Here is a 20,548-nt window from a genome sequence, read left to right as displayed (position 1 = left end):
GTTGCAAGGATTTGAGGAAGAGTAATGGGAAAGTTTTTTTTGCTAATGTTTTGCAACCTTTCAAATGCGAACTAATCATAAAACAGGCATTCTACACACAACAGCTGGCAGGACCAGCCAGTTTTTGTCTAGTGGGTTTGTATTCTTTCCTTGCTACTGATATGTGCTTCCATTGCTTCACTCTTTAAACAGCAGACACTTTTTCACACAAGGCTTTGCTTGGCTGGACCTTTAAAGGGCAGGTAGTAACTATTTAAACGTAATAGGATAGCTCAGCAAAAATAAATATTCCCATATTCCTTTCCTTACCTCGTAAGCAGTCTATGGGCTGCTCTTAATCTCTCGTGGACAGACTGTAAATGCTCTGTAATAGCTACTGTAAATTGGACAGTGCAGTTAGATTAACAAGAATGTATCCTTTCTGCCGAAATAAGACATGTCTATGTCCTGGAAAGTTTGCTGTTACTTACAATGTCATGCTAATCACATTAGTGCGCGTTAGCTCAACCGTCCCGGTATAGGTTTAACAGATAGAATGTCTACCAATGGCATGTCCAAATTACTCTGGTCACACAAAACATTTCTAAAGTATTTCTAAAGTAAAAATAGCCCACACTTTAGACAAGGCCATGCAAAAAGACAAGTAATGATTATTTAATGGTTTATAAGGATCTATATTACATGTCTTATAAATGATCTTACGAATCATTATTAAATTGTTGTTTACAAATGTGTGAGTAACTAGGTTACTAACATTTACAAATGTGTGAGTAATGATTATTAACTTGTGAAAAAACGATTTACTAATGTATTAGAATTATGTGACATTTTTATAAAGTGCTACCTGAAAATGTATCAACGCCTACAAAAATGTCCATGAATTATAATCCACATAATAATTCACATTTCCTGTTGGTGCAGGATTATTTCCCTGCAGAAGCAAACTGGCTCAGATTAAGCTAGCTACTACATCTGTATGTAGTACCTAGTCTTGTTGTTGTTGTTGAAAGAGTTAATAACATGATTATATGAAGAGGTGTAGCGTAGCAGATAGAGCGGTAAAGGTAGATAGTAGCTAGCTCTGTTCAACAGTAGGGCTATCTTACAGTTTGGAGACTTGGCTCTAACTCATTCTCCTTTGACAAGCTGATGGCATGCTTGTACCAACAAGTCCATCCTGTTTAGGAAACCATCATAAAAGATTATGCACTATATAACTTAGCGCACCTCATAAATCTTCTAAATCTCACTAATATTCTCCCACCATCATACTTTACTATGCCCTCTAGTGCACACTGTGCCCTACACAATCCATTATTTTAAATATCTTAGTTCACATTACTTCACTCTATTTTATTCCGTACACTCCATACATCTCTAGTACACACTACTATGATATTACTTTTTTTTGTACTTTACCCCTTTTTCTTCCCAATTTTGTGATATCCAATTGGTAGTTACAGTCTTGTCCCATCGCTGAAACTCCCCGACGGACTTGGGAGTGGCAAAGGTTGAGAGCCATGCGTCCCCTGAAAGACGATCCTGCCAAGCCGCACTGCTTCTTGATATAATGCTCGCTTAACCCGGAAGCCAGACGCACCAATGTGTCAGTCGCAACACCGTCCAACCGGCAACCGTGGTCAGATTGCAGGCTCCCGGCCTGCCACAAGGAGTCGCTAGAGCACGACAAGGAAATCCCAGCCGGCCAAACCCTCCCCTAACCTGGAAGTCGCTGGGCCAATTGTGCACCGCTTCATGGGTTTCCAGGTCATGATGCAGTGCCTTAGACTGCTGTGCCACTCGGGAGGCCGCTGTCTGTACTGTATTCTATACTTAATACAAAAGACAAGTCATCCAAGCCGATCAACTAGGCCTACAGGTATTTACAAGCAAGTGTAACTGCCACCTTTTCCGGGGCCACCAACACATTCTTTTAGCAGACTGGTTCATCTTCCCTGCACAGTCAAACTAGACATGGAAGTGTGGTTTGGAGAATGTGGTCAGTGTTGTAGGCCTACTCACTTTGCATGTGGCACATGTGCTCATGAGTCACAAGTCACACCCAAATCATGTATGAGCTATTTTACTGCTATTTTATTGGTACAATAGAAAATAAATGATGCTTGTGGTGACAGAACCTGCTTCAGTTCGTGCTTTCCATACTTATATAATACATATTAGAGGGAAACACACACCCTACACAGAGTCACCTGTAACTGTCATTGCATTAATGACTTCTCTTAACTCTGTTCCTCCATCACGATACATCTCATACACTCTCTCACACACACACAACTCCACCTAACCGTGCAGAACACACACACACACACACACACACACACACACACACACACACACACACACACACACACACACACACACACACACACACACACACACAGCATTGAAAAACCTCAAACCCTGTTGTGACCATAGACCATTTATAAATAAGGGTTGTGAAGCAGAAAGAGATGTTAAAGACAACATTAAGAAGAAGAGAGGAAAGTAAGGATAGTGGCCAGTTTACCTTTATGCCTGTGGTGGCCTGCTTCATTCCATCTACCACGTCCACGGCTACATGGTTGGAAGTGGTGCGAGCCAAGATCAACATGGGCTCACCCTAAGAGAGAGGGACAGGAGGCAAGAGAGAGAAGGAGGGAAAATAAGGAGGATAGGGGCATGAGAGATGAGGAGAGGAGGAATGGTCGCAGGAGAGAGGAGTGGTGGCAGGAGAGAGGAGGAGTGGAGCCAGGAGAGAGGAGGAGTGGAGGCAGGAGAGAGGAGGAGTGGAGGCAGGAGAGAGGAGGAGTGGAGGCAGGAGAGAGGAGGAGTGGAGGCCGGAGAGAGGAGTGGAGGCCGGAGAGAGGAGGAGTGGAGGCAGGAGAGAGGAGGAGTGGAGGCAGGAGAGAGGAGGAGTGAAGGCCAGAGAGAGGAGGAGTGGAGGCAGGAGAGAGGAGGAGTGGAGGCAGGAGAAGGGAGGAATGGAGGCAGGAGAGAGGAGGAGTGGAGGCAGGAGAGAGGAGGAGTGGAGGCAGGAGAGAGGAGGAGTGGTGGCAGGAGAGAGGAGGAGTGGTGGCAGGAGAGAGGAGGAGTGGTGGCAGGAGAGAGGAGGAGTGGAGGCAGGAGAAAGGATGAGTGGTGGCAGGAGAGAGGAGGAGTGGAGGCAGGAGAGAGGAGGAGTGGTGGCAGGAGAGAGGAGGAGTGGTGGCAGGAGAGAGGAGGAGTGGAGGCAGGAGAGAGGAGGAGTGGAGGCAGGAGAGAGGAGGAGTGGAGGCAGGAGAGAGGAGGAGTGGAGGCAGGAGATAGGAGGAGTGGAGGCAGGAGAGAGGAGGAGTGGTAAACAGAGGTAAACAGATTGGATTGGAAAAGAAGATGAGTTTATAGGACAGCAGTAGAGGAACGAGAAGGAGGAAAGGGGTGAGGAGAGAAGATAACATTAAAAGAGGAAATGACAAGAACAATTAAAAGTTATTACAACATGAAACATGTCAGATTACAAACAGAGGGAGAACACCTGTCTTGCCATGAGTACGTACCAGACCTGCCACACGCAGACTCAATGACCACAATGATGTAAGCACATCACAGCCCGGTAAGGGATTGTATTGTACGCTCCTGTCTGTGTGCTGAACACCCCAAACATTGCACATTGTGTACAAATAAATAGCTAATAAACCTATATTATTACTGCACACACACACACACACACACACACACACACACGAGCACACACTTGCACGCGTAACCCACATGCACACACCCCCACACACCTTGCATGCGGAGCCCCCTCCCTCCTCATTGTAGTTGATAAGAGTCTGGTTTCCCTCGTCTTGCAGATTGAGGGGGAGGTGTGTGAACGTCTTACCGCCACACTCACACAGCAGGAGGAAAAGCAGCAGCACTGGAAGAGGGACACACAACCACAGTGTCACTGCTAACAGTCGAACGTATAACATAGCATTTTACAGTACAAACAACTCACGGGTGTTTAAAGTCATGGTTGCATAACACTTCATAGCATGTCACTGCTATATTACTGCTACCGATCAACATGTTCTAGCAATATTGCATCACAAGTTTGATCTCAATTCGATAGATGTGATTTGGATTAGACTGAATTGGTGTCTTTCAAATCTTTCTCCACTCCAGATTTCAGGCTATAAGCACTACGGTTAGTTCTAAGACTGTCTGAGTAACTGACTTTACTGATTGTCCGCCTACTCTCTAACTATGCCTTATCTCTATCTACAGTACTCCATACCTATTCCCTTTGAACTCACGTAAGAGGAGAAGCAGTCCAGCCAGCAGTAGTCCTATAGCGGCCAAGCCCAGGCTGGAGGTCCGGGGTAGAGAGGCCCTACACTTGTCCCCTCCCCCACAGTCACACACCATAACCTCGACAGTGTCATTTACAGCCATCCCTTGCTGGTCCTGGATCACCAGAGGTACTGTGTAGTTACCGTACGGCAGACTCTTGAGACTGACCAGACCCGCCTCCACACCTGACCACCAGGGAGAAAGAGAGAGAGAGGGGTGGAAGGAGAGGAAAAGAAGGTAGGGGGTTAATTATACTCAGTGCTGTGCAGCGTTGAAGGACCTGACATCTCAGTATTTTTTTGTATTTTTCCAGGTGAGCAGGTTGTGTTGAGATTGGCTGAAATGTCCATGTGTATTTATGGACTTTGTAAGAGGTCTATGACAGCTATACAACCCTTCAGCTCTGTACGGAAATAGTAGATTAATATGTATCAGGAAAAATGCAGAGCTTTGGTGTGTGTGTATATGGATGTGTGTGATTCTGCTAACCAGTGGCAGGGTCCAGTTTCCAGCGGCTCTTCAGTGCTTTGTCTCCGTTGTCCGCTCCCAGGGAGAGGAAACAGGGACATCCAAAGGGATGGTTGTCCTTGTCTGATACCGGCACAATAACCTTGTTACCACACATCACTAGCTTCTTCTCCACCACATAGGGCGTGTTGTCATTGATATCCCCCAGGTGGACCAGAATGGTGCCTGTAGCCGTGGCAGGGGGCTCCCCTGAGAAATGAAGTCAGAGACTTTGAATACTTTATTATGCTCAATACCATACACATATGCACAGTTGAAGTGGGATGTTTAGCAAAATATATTTAAACTTAGTTTTTCCACAATTCCTGACATTTAATCCTAGTAAAAATTCCCTGTTTAAGGTCAGTTAGGATCACCACTTTATTTTAAGAATGTGAAATGTCAGAATAATAGTACAGAGAATTATTTATTTCAGCTTTTGTTTCTTTCATCACATTCCCAGTGGGTCAGAAGTTTACATACACTCAATTAGTATTTGGTAGCATTTCCTTTAAATTGTTTAACTTGGGTCAAACATTTCAGGTAGCCTTCCACAAGCTTCCCACAATAAATTGTGTGAATTTTGGCCCATTCCTCCTGACAGAGCTGGTGTAACTGAGTCAGGTTTGTAGGCCTCCTTGCTTGCACATGCTTCTTCAGTTCTGCCCACACATTTTCTATGGGATTGAGGTCAGGGCTTTGTGATGGCCACTCCAATACCTTGACTTTGTTGTCCTTAAGAAATTTTGCCACAACTTTGGAAGTATGCTTGGGGTCATTGTCCATTTGGCAGACCCATTTGCGACCAAGCTTTCACTTCCTGACTGATGTCTTGAGATGTTGCTTCAATATATCCACATAATTTTCCTGCTTCATGTAGCCATCTATTTTGTGAAGTGCACTAGTCCCTCCTGCAGAAAATCACCCCCACAACATGATGCTGCCACCCCCGTGCTTTACGGTTGGGATGGAGTTCTTCGGCTTGCAAGCCTCCCCTCTTTTTCCTCCAAACATAACGATGGTCATTATGGCCAAACAGTTCTATTTCTGTTTCATCAGACCAGAGGAAATTTCTCCAAAAAGTACTTTCTTTGTCCATAAGTGCAGTTGCAAACCGTAGTCTGGCTTCTTTATGGCTGTTTTGGAGCAGTGGCTTCTTTCTTGCTGAGCGGCCTTTCAGGTTATGTCAATATAGGATTCATTTTACTGTGGATATAGATACTTTTGTACCTGTTTCCTCCAGCATATTCACATGGACCTTTGCTGTTGTTCTGGGATTGATTTTGCACTTTTTGCTCCAAAGTACATTCATCTCTAGGAGACAGAACGCGTCTTCTTCATGAGCGGTATGACGGCTGCGTGGTCAAATGTTCTTTACACTTGCGTACTATTGTTTGTACAGATGAACGTGGTACCTTCAGGCATTTGGAAATTGCTTCCAAGGATTAACCAGAGTTGTAGAGGTCTACAATCTGAGGTCTTGGCTGATTTCTTTTGATTTTCCCATGATGTCAAGCAAAGAGGCACTGAGTTTGAAGGTAGACCTTGAAATACATCCACAGGTACACCTCCAATTGACTGAAATAATGTCAATTAGCCTATCAGAAGCTTCTAAAGCCATGACATCATTTTCTGGAATCTTCCAAGCTGTTTAAAGGCACAGTCAACTTAGTGTATGTAAACTTCTGACCCACTAGAATTGTGATACAGTGATTTATAAGTGAAATAATCTGATCTGTAAACAATTGTTGGAAAAATGACTTGTGTCAACTCTCAAAGTAGATGTTCTAACCGACTTGCCAAAACTATAGTTTGTGTGGTTGAAAAACGAGAGAGTGGTTGAAAAACGAGTTTTAATGACTCCAACCTAAGTGTATGTCAACTTCCGACTTCAACTGTACATACACACAGCTGCATGCAAGCACACACACAAACACATGCACACATACACACTACACACTAACCGTCGTCTATGGCTTGGATTAGAATAGTGTAGATGTTGTCTTTGTCGACGTAAGGTGACTCCCGGTCCATCTTCTTCACTGTAGTAACCTCTCCTGTCTTGGGGTCTATGGTGAACCAGCCTGCTGGGTCCTCAACTAACTCATACCTGGTCAGGACATGGAGAGGACAGACAGACAGACAGACAGACAGACAGACAGACAGACAGACAGACAGACAGACAGACAGACAGACAGACAGACAGACAGACAGACAGACAGACAGACAGGCAGGCAGGCAGACAGGCAGACAGGTCAACACATGGCTTTTCCATACTGCCATAAGTAATAAAGGTGAAACCAACTTACACAAAGGCTTCAAATAATGTGCAGATGCTGAATGTGAACACACAATTTCAATAGACACTACATGACCAAAAGTATGTGGACTCCTGCTCGTCAAACATCTCATTCCAAAATCATGGGCATAAATATGGATTTGGTTCCCCTTTGTTATAGCAGCAGTCTCCACTCTTCTGGCAAGGCTTTCCACTAAATGTTGGAACACTGCTGCGGGGACTTGCTTCCATTCAGCCACAAGAGCATTATTAGTGAGCTCATTAGTGAGGTCGGCACTTATGTTGGGTGTTTAGGCCTGGCTCGCAGTCAAGGTTTTATTTACTCCCAAAAGATGTTTGATGGGGTTGAGGTCAGGGCTCTGTGCTTACAAGTCAAGTTCTTCCACACCGATCTCAACAAACCATTTCTGTATGGACCACACTTTGTGCATGGGGGTGTTGTCATGCTGAAACAGGAAAGGGCCTTCCCCAAACTTTTGCCTCAAAGTTGGAAGCACAGAATCGTCTAGAATGTCATTGTTTGCTGTAGCGTTAAGATTTCCCTTCACTGGAACTAAGGGGCCTAACCCGAACCATGAAAAACAGTCCCAGGCCATTATTATCCTCCACCAAACGATACAGTTTGCACTACGCATTGGGGCAGGTAGCATTCTCCTGGAATCCGCCAAACCCAGATTTGTCTGTTGGACTGCCAGATGGTGAAGAGAGAGCGTTTCCATAGCTCCAGAGTCCAATGGAGGTGAGCTTTACAACACTCCAGCCGATGCTTGGCATTGTGATCTTAGGCTTATGTGCGGCAGCTCGGCCATGGAAACCACTTTCATGAAGCTCGCGACCAACTGTTCTTGTGCTGACATTGCTTCCAGAGGCAGTCTGCCACGGGTGTGGCTGAAATAGCCGAATCCACTAATTTAAAGAGGTGTCCTCAAACTTTTGTATATATATTGTAAGTTGCGGGAATCAATATCACAACCTAGGTGAATGAAGAATCATTATGATGTTTCTGAGGCATAACATGTTATGCCACCCACCTGATTTTTTCCACATCTGAGTCAACGTCGGTGACTTTGGGTTTGTACAGCACCTTTCCCACCTCCTGCTCTTCCATTCCATACACGTTTGTCACTTTATTGTCAAACACCGGGGGGTCGTTCACGTCAATCACCTTCACAGTCACGTTGACTGTCTGGGGGGGCACAGTCAGGGTTTTACCATGGGACACGGCCCCGCCGGAGCTACACACAAACAAAGGCTCCTCGTTCTCCACGGCGATCTGCACATTGGTCAACGTTGTCTTCTCAAAATCCTTCCCCTGAGAGAAATGCACAAACAGTCAAATCATCACAATAACTGTTCAATCACAACACTACAAAAAGAGGGCTCGCAATTCTAACCAATTACTGAGCTTTTGTTATATAAAATGGATCAATCAAGTAACAAAAATGTTTTCCCTTGTTTGTCAGCACATTTTCGTGACTTTTTCAAATTTATTGCAGCAGCAAAATCAAGCATTTTGGAATGCAACTACCGTATCACAAAAAACTAAGCGAAATCCTGGAGGGACCGACAATGTAATGTTCATGCTCAGGACATTGTTGGCCTACTCATGTAAGGGCATAAGGTCAAACAGACTCACCTTGATGACAGTCAGTATACCCTCGTTGGTCTTGGGGTCGGTCTCGATCTTATAGTTTCCTTCCTCGTTCCCCTTCACAATGGAGTAAACGGCTCGCCATGCAGGGGTGTTGGGGGTGTCTGCATCAGTCACAGCCACTCGGAGTATCTCTTTATTGGATTCCATCTCCATCATGTGAGTATTGTACTGCAAAGAAAGACGGTAAAGTAAGTATTTGTGCTTCAAAAATCAATAAAGACTTTTTCAATCAATCGATCAACAAATCAATGAACCAATCAAACAACCAGTCAATCAATCAATCAACTTGGAACTTACGGTCTTGTCTTTGAACACTGGCTGGTGAGTGTTGGAGTCCATTATGTGGAGGTTGACCACTGCAGTTGAGGACAGGGCTGGTATCCCATGATCCCGAGCTTCAACAACCACTTTATACATCTTTACTTTCTATGTGAACAACAACATAAATGAAATATTGATCCACCGTTTTACATAAAGTTATTGACTGTGTGTGTGTGTGTGTGTGAGAGAGTTTGTGCGTCAATTGTGTGTGTTTGCACATGCTGTATGTAATGATGTGTGTGTCATAGTGGAGCCTTACGTCATAGTCAAAGCAGCCGGTGAAGGTGAGCTGGCTCATCTTGGTGCCCTCCACCTGCTTCAGGTTGATCTTGGGCTCGGCTGGCTCCTGAGACAACACCCTTACACTGATGTTGGAGTTCTGTGTGTTCACCTGATCCATGTCCCTGGCTGTCAGAGGCACTGGCAGATACCCTGATACAGGGAGGGGGGGAGGGAAGGAAGGAGGAGAGTGAAAGGTGAGAAGGAAAAACAGGAATAGGAGGAGGAGAAGAGGGGAAATGAGTTCCCCTTTACATGTTCTCTATGATCAAGAAAGAGCAGCCACTTGCCACTTGATTTCTCAGCCGAACGCAACAACTGCTTGGTTCTTGGGCGAGCAGTCTAGTTAAATAATACTTTGTACAAGGCTTATATACAGGCACATGATTTACAGCCTTTGTGTGTACTGACCCTCTGGCATGTTCTCTTTTACACTGGCTTTCATGACAGGGTGCTCAAAGTAAGGGGCGTTGTCATTGATGTCCGTAATCGCCACGTCGAACGTCAGAGTCTTGTCCACAAGCTCACCAGTCTCCTTGTTAATGATGTCAAACATAATCTGTGGGAAATAATATATTACTGCTATGTTAAGGTATTCCGTTTGTCTGTCTGTCCATCCGTCTGTCTTTGTCTTTTGATGCTTACATGAAAGAAGGGGTATGTCTCCCTGTCGATAGGCTTGTGTACGTACACCACTCCATCCTCGTCGTCGATGGAGAACACGTCCACCGGTTCCTCGGTCACTCCAGTTCCAGATAAACGGAACTGATGACTTTTGAAAAGAGCCGTTTTATCGTTGAACATCTGGAAAGATGATCAATTTTCAGGGCGGTAGAGGGTTCACAGTAAAGCTCACTACAGAGTTCTGTTGGAACTGTTCTTCTCTTGAATGATTATATACTACTTATGAGCCCAGTGGTTTTCTACCTTTACTGAGGTAGCATGTGTAGACAGATTTGTCTTGTTTGTTGCTGTATGAATGATTTTACCTGTGTGGCGAATTTAGGGAAAGGTCCAGGGTCCTCCTCCACTAGCTCAATTGTGGATAGGACCCACCTTCTTTTGGAACGCAGCAGCAGCTCCTTCAGGAAATCAGAGAAGGTGAGGGGAAGAGGGTCATTGTACCTGTGTTTTTAAACTCAAATGTATTTTAATTTCTGGAAATACCCATGACATACCCTCTTTTCCCGCTTGTTCAGTGTATAGTTGCCAGTGTCATGTGCCAGTGCTAATGCAACCGTCATGGAGACCTGATGATAGAAGGGTGCAAATATGCAATTAGAGAGGATAAATTCACAGGTGTGTGTAGTAAAAAATACATAAAGATGAAGGTATGAATCATTGCAGGTGACAGACCTGTGGAAGCCATCATGATAGTGGGAGAGTTTGGATGTACTGTATAGTGGCGTGCGTGTGTGTGTGCGTGCATGATGAGTAATGTTGATGGTGGGAAGTACATTATATGCAGCAGGGGATGATTGTATGGAGCCGTGTAAGATAGAGGACATTGCCATTCTGTGTATTGTCTGTATTAGTCTCACATGCCAGAAAGTTGCAATACAAACACATTGAGCGATTAACTGAACACTGTAACTATTATTGTAAAAAAAGGCCACCCTGCTCGTCTCCTCTACCTAACTTCCCCTCAATGTCCCTTCAGTTTCTCTTAAGTCCCGTCCCGTTAGTTTGGCTGCTCAGCCTACTTTTTTTTTTAAATGTAATTTTATTTCACCTTTATTTAACCTATCTAAGTTATTCCTCACCGATCATAGCCCTGCCATTCCCAACCAATCAGAACACTTGGAAATGCTCATCTGGACACTGCACCCGCCCACTGCACCGGCCCACTCAGGTCAGAGTGTTATCGTAGTCAGAAGGGAGAAGGAGCATGTTTCGGAGGACTTAATATTGTCGACAGTAACACAAATATCTGAATTTTATTGGGGATTTTACATGCTGTCTAATAATAAGTCATTCACTTCATGTTACTTTGATAAGTTTCAGCCATATGTCCTACTGTATGGCTGTTAGTATTCTTTGATGTTGGAGTTGCCAATACTGCTTTGCGTACTGTTTATCGTATGTAGTATTATTCCGTACTGCCATAAGTGTTATTATTGCATGGGTTGCACAAGTACTTTTGCAGAAGTGGTTTTATTTTTTATTTAGATGTATTGATAAATGATGTATTGCATGCAAACGCTAACACAGCGTTTTCCATAGTGGCCTTATTAAGGTGTTTTATTGCGCTGCCATGCGTAAGCTTCTAGAGTCATCCCAGACAGCTCTTTAGCATGCACAGATTAATTTACGACCTTGTGGCGCCAGGCCAGATCGGATATGGTCTCAGCCTGGCAGATTCTCACACAAGGCTGGAGAAGAGGGTGCAATAAATCTTGACCCTTTGTCAATCTAAGTAATTAGTTTCGCTCTCCCTCCAAGAACTGAATGTTTAAGTGTATGTTTATATTGACGCTAATGTTTATAACCCTTTAAAGACATGTTTTACATATAATGCCATTTGCCATTTATACATGCACATACACTACCGTTCAAAAGTTTGGGGTCACTTAGAAATGTCCTTGTTTTTTAAAGAAAAGCAACATTTATGTCCGTTAAAATAACATCAAACTGATCAGAAATACGGTGTAGACATTGTTAATGTTGTAAATGACTATTGAAGCTGGAAACAGCTGATTTTTTAAATGGAATATCTACATATGCATACAGAGGCCCATTATCAGCAACCGTCACTCCTGTGTTCCGATGGCACATTGTGTTAGCTAATCCAAGTTTATAATTTTAAAAGGCTAATTGATCATCAGAAAACCCTTTTGCAATTATGTTAGCACAGCTGAAAACTGTTGTTCTGATTAAAGAAGCAATAAAACTGGCCTTGTTAAGACTAGTTGAGTATCTGGAGCATCAGCATTCGTGGGTTCTATTACAGGCTCAAAATGGCCAGAAACAAAGAACTTCCTTCTGAGACTCGTCAGTCTATTCTTGTCCTGAGAAATGAAGTGTCACGCGCCCTGACCTTAGTTTTCTATGTTTTATGTATTATTTTGGTCAGGTCAGGATGTGACGAGGGTGGGTATGCTTGTTAGTCCTGTCTAGGTTTTTTTGTTAGTCTAGGTTTATTATAGGTCTATGGTGGCCTGAATTGGTTCCCAATCAGAGACAGCTGTTTATCGTTGTCTCTGATTGGGGATCCTATTTAGGTTGCCATTTTCCAGTTTGGTTTTGTGGATTATTGTCTACGTGTAGTTGCCTGTCAGCACTCGGTTTATATAGCTTAACAGTCGTTTTGTTAGTTTGTTTAGTGTTACTTCTTTATTAAAAGAAGTATGTATTCATATCACGCTGCGCCTTGGTCTCATCAATACGACGAACGTGACATGAAGGCTATTCCATTCGAGAAATTGCTAAGAAACTGAGGATCTCGTATAACGCTGGGTACTACTCCCTTCACAGAACAGTACAAATGGGCTCTAACCAGAATAGAAAGAGGACAGACACCTCACAAGTCCTCAACTGGCAGCTTCATGTAATAGTACCCGCAAACACCAGTCTCAACGTCAACAGTGAAGCGGCGACTCCGGGATGCTGGCCTTCTAGGCAGAGTGTCCAGTGGTTGTGTTATTTTGCCCATCTTAATATTTTATTTTTATTAGCCAGTCTGAGATATGGCTTTTCTTTGCAACTCTACCTAGAAGGCCAGCGCTTGTCTCCACCCCCCTCCAGGTGTCACCCATCTTTCCCATTATCCCCTTAACACAATAAGAATAACAATGACGAGTCTATAAACAGGGGGCACCAGTACCGAGTCATTGTGCAGGGGTACAGGCTAGTACCTCTACCACTCATCTCCTTAGCCTTCGGATCTACGGAATGCCTACCACCTGGTGTGGATACGAGAGGTGGATGAGTGGAAGACAACACGGCCAGTGGCCACTACGAGTATCTGGTCATGCCCTTTGGCCTCACCAACACCCTGCTGTCTTCTAGGCTCTGGTGAATGATGTTCTCTTTGACATGATGAACTGGTTCGTCTTCATCTACATTGATGACGTCCTTGTCTTCTCCTGCTCCCCTCAAGAACACGTGCTCCGTGTCCGGCAGGTCCTTCAACACCTTCTGGAGAATCAGCTGTTTGTGTAGGGGAGAAGTGCGAGTTCCATCGCTTCACCATCCCCTTTCTGGGTTACATCAATTTGGCTGGGAGTGTCCAGATGGATCCCGGGAAGGTAAGAGCTGTGATGGATTGGCCTCAACCTACATCCAGGGTGCAGCTGCAATGTTTCCTGGGGTTCGCTAATTTCTATCGAGGCTTTATGTGGGGTTACAGCACCCTGGCTTCCCCCGCCAGAACCCACCTCGCCCAATGTTCCGTTCACGTGGTCTCCAGCATTCCGGGATCTCAAACATCGCATCACCACATCTCCCATCCTGGTTCATCCGGACCCATCTTGGTGGAAGCCGATGCTTCGGACGTCGGAGTGGGGGCTGCCCTCGACTTCAAGATCCTTCTTCTCCCATCGCCTCAACTCCATGGAAAGAAACTACGATGTGGGGAATGAGGAGCTTCTCACGGTAAAGATGGCGTTGGAGGAATGGATGCACTGGCTGGAGGGGGCAGAACATCCGTTCATCATGTGGACTGACCACAAGTACCTGGAGTATCTCCGCACTGCCAAGAGCCTCAACTCCAGGCAAGCCAGATGAGCCCTGCTGTTCACACGGTTAAACTTTTCCCTCTCGTACCGCCAGGATCCAAGAATGTCAAGACGGATACCCTGTTCCGCTGCTACAGCCCCAAGACTACTACCTCGGAACCCGAGACCATCCTTCCCACCTCCTGCCTGGCGACGGCACTCAGCTGGGGAATAGGGAAGCAGGTCCATGAGGCGCAGCATTCGCAGTAAAAAAACGGATGTTGGTTCCTGACACAGTCCGCTCCGCGGTCCTGGAGTGGGCCCACTCCTCCAGGCTGGTCTGCCACCTGGGCGCCCGTCGGACCTGGACCCTGGCCTACCATGATGCTGGACGTTTCTGCATTCGTCGCCGCTTGCACAGTTTGTGCACAGAACAAGACTAATCGGCAAGCTCTGGCTGGTCTCCTCCAACCTCTGCTTGTCCCCCACCATCCCTGTTCCCACATCTCCCTGAACTTTGTCACGGGTCTAACATCGTCTGATGACAACACCGCCATCCTGACCTTGGTGGATCAGTTCTCAAAAGCCGCCCACTTCATTCCTCTCCCCAAACTACCCTCTGCCAAGGAGACGGCCCAGGTCATGGTGCAGCACGTCTTCCGGATCCATGGACTGCCCCTGGACATGGTCTCCGACCGGGGTCCTCAGTTCTCGTACCAGTTCTGGAAGGAGTTATGCACCTGTAACGGATGTGAAACGGCTAGCTTAGTTAGCGTGGGCGCTAAATAGCGTTTCAATCAGTGACGTCACTTGTTCTGAGACCTTGAAGTAGTAGTTCCCCTTGCTCTGCAAGGGCCGCGGCTTTTGTGGAGCGATGGGTAACGACGCTTCGTAGGCGTCAGTTGTTGATGTGTGCAGAAGGTCCCTGGTTCGCGCCCGGGTATGGGCGAGGGGACGGTTAAAAATTATACTGTTACATTGATGCTGTTGACCCGGATTACTGGTTGCTGCGGAAAAAGGAGGAAGGTCAAAAGGGGGGTGAGTGTAACGGATGTGAAACGGCTAGCTTAGTTAGCGTGGGCGCTAAATAGCGTTTCAATCAGTGACGTCACTTGTTCTGAGACCTTGAAGTAGTAGTTCCCCTTGCTCTGCAAGGGCCGCGGCTTTTGTGGCGCGATGGGTAACGATGCTTTGAGGGTGACTGTTGATGTGTGCAGAAGGTCCCTAGTTCGCGCCTGGGTATGGGCGAGGGGACGGTCTAAATTTGTACTGTTACACACCCTCATTGGGTCGTCGGCCAGCCTATCCTACGGGTTCCACCAGCAGTCCAACGGCCAGTCGGAGTGAGCCGACCAGGACCTGGAAACCTCCCTGCTCTGCCTGGTCTCCGCCAACCCCACCATCTGGAGCCAGCAGCTGGTCTCGGTGGAATACGCCCGCAACACCCTTTCCTGCTCTGCCACGGGCCTATCACTGTTTGAGTGTTCCCTGGGGTATCAGCCCCCGCTCTTCCCTGAGCAGGAAGAGGAGGTCGGCATACCTTCTGCCCAGATGTTTGTCCGCCGCTGTTGTCATATCTGAAGGAGAGCCCTGGTCAGTCTTCCTCAAGACCACCTCCAGGTATTGATGACAAGTGGATCGCCGGTAACATCTCGGCTCATATCGTTACGGGCAGATCTGCCCCTCCTGGTGGAATCCCGCAAGCTCTCTACCCGGTTTATTGGCCCATTTCCCATCTCTAGAATTATTAGTCCCTCTGCTGTTCATCTTCTGTTGCCCCGTAACCTTCGTATATACCCCACCTTTCATGTATCCTGTATTAAGCCCGTGTCTCACAGTCCTTTGTCTTCCATTTCCAGGCCCACCCCTCCTCCCCGTGTCATCAGTGGCCATCCGGCCATCCGGAGACGCATCCTAAGGGTTCGACCACAGGGCAGGGGTTTTCAGTACCTGGTTGACTGGGAGGGTTATGGCCAGGAGGAGAGGTGCTGGGTCCCCGCTAGGTACATCCTGGACCCAGCCCTCATCGCCGACTTCTGCCGGAACCCCTATCAACCAGGTATGCGCCCAGGTAGGATGCCAGGTGGCGCCCCTAGAGGGGAAGGGGGGGGGGGGGTACTGTCACGCCCTGATCTGTTTCGCTGGTCTTTGTGCTTGTGTCCACCACCTCCAGGTGTCCACCACCCCCATCTTCCCCATTATCCCCTGTGTACTGACACCTGTGTTTTTTGTTTGTCTGTTGCCTGTTCATCTTGTTTGTCAAGCTTACCAGTGCTTTGTCCTGTCAACTCCTGTCTTTTCCCAGCCTTTCTTTTTCGTCCCCCTGTTTTTTTTACCCTTATACGTCCTGACCCTGAACCCGCCCTCCTGACCACTCTGCCTGCCCCTGACCCTGAGCCTGCCTGCCGCCCTGTACCCTTGCCTTTGTTTGCTGCAAAAACATAGTTACTTCAACACGGTCTGCACTTGGGTCTTCCTTGGATACTTGATAGATGCTCCAGATACTCAACTAGTCTAAAGAAGGCCAGTTGTATTGCTTCTTTAATCAGAACAACAGTTTTCAGCTGGGTTTTCCAATGATCAATTAGCCTTTTTAAAATGACAAACTTGGATTAGCTAACACAACGTGTTATTGGAACATATGAGTGATGGTTGCTGATAATGGGCCTCTGTACGTCTATGTAGATATTCCATAAAAAATCTGCCATTTCCAAATACAGTATTAACAATGTCTACACTGTATTTCTGATCAATTTGATGTTATTTTAATGGACAAAAATATGTGATTTTCTTTCAAAAACAAGGACATTCCTAAGTGAACCCAAACTTTTGAACGGTAGTGTATATGTATATTGTATAAACCTTAACTAGTACTGTTTACATGTGTGCATATCTTTGTCTTACAGAACAACAGCAATACGATTCCAAGTCATTCGGATTACCACAATCATATAAACATCCTCAAATAGAAACAGCTGTGTGTGTGTGTGTGTGTGTGTGTGTGTGAGCATGTGGTGTTGACCAAGTGTTCAGTATGGGCCTCAACATCATGTTCTAACCGGACAGCACTATAGTGGGCAGAACCAAACCAATCAGTTATAAGTATATAGTGGGTGAGGTTATTCACAGCCGACCACACAGACGGGTGAGGGCATAACAGCCAAATGGTAATGAAACTACATGCATTTTATCTTATACACTCTTGGATAAAAGGGTTTCAAAAGGGTTCTTTGGCTGTCCCCATAGAGTACCACAGTATGATTCATAATACCCATATAACCTAGCAGTTAACATGAAAATGGTTCCAATTGTTTTTCCACCATACATTTTTCCCATTGGAGTTTTTAGAAACATGTGTTTTCGTGTAGGCTTACCCTGGCGTGACATTTTGATAACCATGTAACTAGCTCTAGGACAAGGTGACTTTTATCAATATATTTGCCTGTACTTACCCCCCCCCCCAAAAAAATAAATAATTAAAAGCTAATTTGGGAAAAATGAATATAGCGATTGGAACCTTTTTTATGGGTATTATAATACCTTAACTTTGGGGCTCTATACAACAACTCTTTTTGGTTCAATATTAGAACCCTTTTTGGTTCCAGGTAAAACAACTTTAGGTTCCATGTAGAAACCTCTGTGAGATCTACCTGGAACCAAAAGGGTTCTTTAAAGGGTTCTTCGATGGGGACAGCCGAAGAACCCTATTAGATTCCAGGCAGTGTACCACAGCAAACAGAGAGCAACAAGGCACGAGACACCTTCACTTTGTTTACAGCACAGAAAATATGCCATGCAAAGCTGCATTCCATACATATGTGTCATGGGACACCAAACATTTCATAGAAATGTTTTTATAGACATCAAATAAAAAAATATATAAAAGCTTGAAGACCCACTAAGGGATAGTCACCTTGGGTTGGTAGACTTGGTAAAGGGATGGTCAAATTGAAAATGTGCAGCACAAATGAACAACTTAAAGTATGTTTATTCAGAGTCAGGCTTTAGAACTCAATGGGGTGTGTGTTATGATGATTTAAAGCAGCTATCAGCAGTAAAAAAATAACAAAGCGTTCTCCTGCCCGTTTCGGTAAAAAGCTGAGGGATGGGACTGGAGAAATGTAACCACTCTCAAATTCATAGACAGAGCTACGGATGCAAGGACTCCATGATATAAAAATGAGAGTTTTAACTATGTTTTGGTTGTTTTACACTTACTTTGTTTGCAAACATTGGAGTAAAACAAGCTTATATTTTTAGTTCAGATGGGGTACAACATTGTTAAGTTATCAATGGGTACATATCATTCATTTATTTAAGTCCAAAGCTGTTTTTGTTGAACGCAAGGTGAGGTTTATAACAATTGAGTTGGGATCACTGCAGCCAATTGACATGTATAATACATAAAAATATATTTGTTAGAGACCACAAAAGAAGAAAAGCTTGAAGACCAATGATACCCGATAAATGATGCAATAATTATAAGGAATGCTAATAATTATTGGATTATTTTTGAATAAATGAGCCAGTTTATTTTTACCACTTTTTTCTCCCAAATTTCGTGATATGCAATTATATTCTTGTCTCATCACTGCAACTCCCCAACATGCTCGGGAGAAGCAAAGGTCGAGTCATGCGTCCTCCGAAACATGACCTGCCGAACCACACTTCTTAACACCTGCCCGCTTAACCCAGAAGCCAGCAGAATCAATGTGTCAGAGGAAACATTGTTCATCTGATGACTGAAGTCAGCCTGCAGGCGCCTGGCCTGCCACAAGAGCCCGATGAGCCAAGTAAAGCCCCCCCAGCCAAACCCTACCCTAACAACACTGAGCCAAATGTGGGACTCCTGGTCATGGCCAGTTGTGACACAGTTTGGGATCGAACCCGGGTCTGTAGTGACGCCTCAAGCACTGCGATGCAGTGCCTTAGACTGCTGCGCCACCCTTTAATTCATTTTTTTACTTTAATAAAAAATATAGCCATTAAGATGCCTCTGCAGGTCGGGGGCAATACTTAAGAAGACCAGAGTGACTCAGCCCCAATCAGAAAAAGGGAGTGGCTTGTTTAGCTTTCTCTACCGTTTCTGACTAAACATAATTAAAACCCCTGGCAGCCATTTTGTGCTATTGTTTATAAGGTAGGCTAGATGGACTCATAACCTTTCAGTGTTCAGAGAGAAAAAAACTCAGTGTCATACTAATATTATGATATACTGCACCCACATGACACTTCCGTGATCTACATTTCAGTACAACATATAGTATGACAAAGTATTTTTTTTAAAGTATGCACTCACATTCTCTAGATAAGAGCGTCTGCTAAATTACTAGAAGGTAAAAATGTGTGTGTTTACCGTTTACCGAGGCTGGTTTTGTACTCACCGTCAGCAGAAGACAGGACACCTTCGCCATTTTGGACCGTTCCTCTTGATATCCTTTGGGTAAGTGTCAAGAACTCAAATGTGGCAGAGGTACTTGAGACATTTGGTACAGGCAGCATGTGAGGGACGGCCCACTATCCCTCTAGGCTCACTGAGCATCTGACACAGTCGTTTCCCCCCTCCTTTGTCCTAGACATGTGTCCTCACCAAGTATGTGTGTGCGTGAGAAAGAGAGATTGTGTATGTGTGAGAGTGTGTGAGTGTAGGTGTTTATACTTTGTTTAGTATATACGTGTGTGCATGTGTGTTTGTGTGTGCGTGCATGCGTTTGTGTGTGCCACTAATAACCTGTTGCAGCTATGTGACACATCTCAGGTCCCCAGGGCTTTAGTGAGGGGCGTAGTTTGCGAGGTCAGAGTAAGACCCTCTCTCCCTCTCTGCCGGTCTCAGGTTCTCATATTTTATTGATGCTCGTCCTACAGGGCGAGATGACTCATCCTCGGCACTACCCAGATTTCTAGGGTTATGTCTAAATCAGAAGGATTTTATAGGCCTGCAGACAAGAATTTTGTATTGTATTCAAGGTTTAGGTCAATCAAGTGTAGTAGGTTGTGTGTCCAGGTTTAATCAGAATTGCAGATGGCAGAGGGTTGACACAGTGCACATTATAAACACAATTCTAACAAATATTATCCCAGCCTATCCCTCTCCTCATGCCCCAACCCTTTGCAATGCAATAATTTCTCAGAACACAACCCAGTAATCTGCTTTGTGTCCTGGGGGTGTGAGAAGATGCCAGAATTTACGACAAAGTGCTCTATGCTCTAGGCATAGAGAGATGTTTCATTTATTTTTTTGCTATGGTTGACTGACAACACTAAGATGGCTAGATGACAAGACCACACTTGTTAGAATCTCCATTGGCACTACATCTGACAGAGACATATACTTTTTTCTCCAGGAGCACTTGTCGGATAAGGTATCCATTTACACCTGACCACCTTCTTAGTGTCTTGATAATGAGGGAATCAATGGATTAATCCAAATGCTACTCATGAAGTTTACTTTGACGTCTCTTAGGCAAAGAGTCATTTGGCGAGAGGTACTTAACACATTCCTCCCTGCTAAATTCC

The 20,548-nt window shown here is 45.1% G+C and overlaps 1 protein-coding gene across 2 annotated transcripts in view; it reads right to left on the bottom strand.

Annotated features, from left to right (window-relative positions):
- The window catches only part of LOC110532006 (cadherin-like protein 26), a 38,571-nt gene extending 18,700 nt beyond the window's left edge, over positions 1 to 19,871 (bottom strand). For both annotated transcript variants that reach the window (XM_021615577.3, XM_021615578.3), the window contains exons 1-14: positions 19,417 to 19,871; positions 10,556 to 10,627; positions 10,367 to 10,459; positions 10,023 to 10,181; positions 9,789 to 9,936; positions 9,358 to 9,530; positions 9,075 to 9,203; positions 8,760 to 8,945; positions 8,155 to 8,435; positions 6,789 to 6,934; positions 4,807 to 5,034; positions 4,281 to 4,502; positions 3,771 to 3,901; positions 2,528 to 2,620 (exon numbers count right to left, since the gene is read on the bottom strand). In XM_021615577.3, the coding sequence (XP_021471252.2) occupies positions 2,528 to 2,620; positions 3,771 to 3,901; positions 4,281 to 4,502; positions 4,807 to 5,034; positions 6,789 to 6,934; positions 8,155 to 8,435; positions 8,760 to 8,945; positions 9,075 to 9,203; positions 9,358 to 9,530; positions 9,789 to 9,936; positions 10,023 to 10,181; positions 10,367 to 10,459; positions 10,556 to 10,627; positions 19,417 to 19,446 (2,091 nt within the window). In that variant the 5' untranslated portion in view covers positions 19,447 to 19,871. The remainder of the gene's footprint in view (positions 1 to 2,527; positions 2,621 to 3,770; positions 3,902 to 4,280; positions 4,503 to 4,806; positions 5,035 to 6,788; positions 6,935 to 8,154; positions 8,436 to 8,759; positions 8,946 to 9,074; positions 9,204 to 9,357; positions 9,531 to 9,788; positions 9,937 to 10,022; positions 10,182 to 10,366; positions 10,460 to 10,555; positions 10,628 to 19,416) is intronic.
- Between the last annotated feature and the right edge of the window lie 677 nt (positions 19,872 to 20,548).

Source organism: Oncorhynchus mykiss, chromosome 9 (assembly GCF_057628025.1).
Source record: "Oncorhynchus mykiss isolate SJ-2025 chromosome 9, ASM5762802v1, whole genome shotgun sequence".
Classification (NCBI taxonomy): domain Eukaryota; kingdom Metazoa; phylum Chordata; class Actinopteri; order Salmoniformes; family Salmonidae; genus Oncorhynchus; species Oncorhynchus mykiss.
The sequence above is the reverse complement of the archived record's forward strand: the minus strand, read 5'-3'. Positions and strand labels throughout refer to the sequence as shown.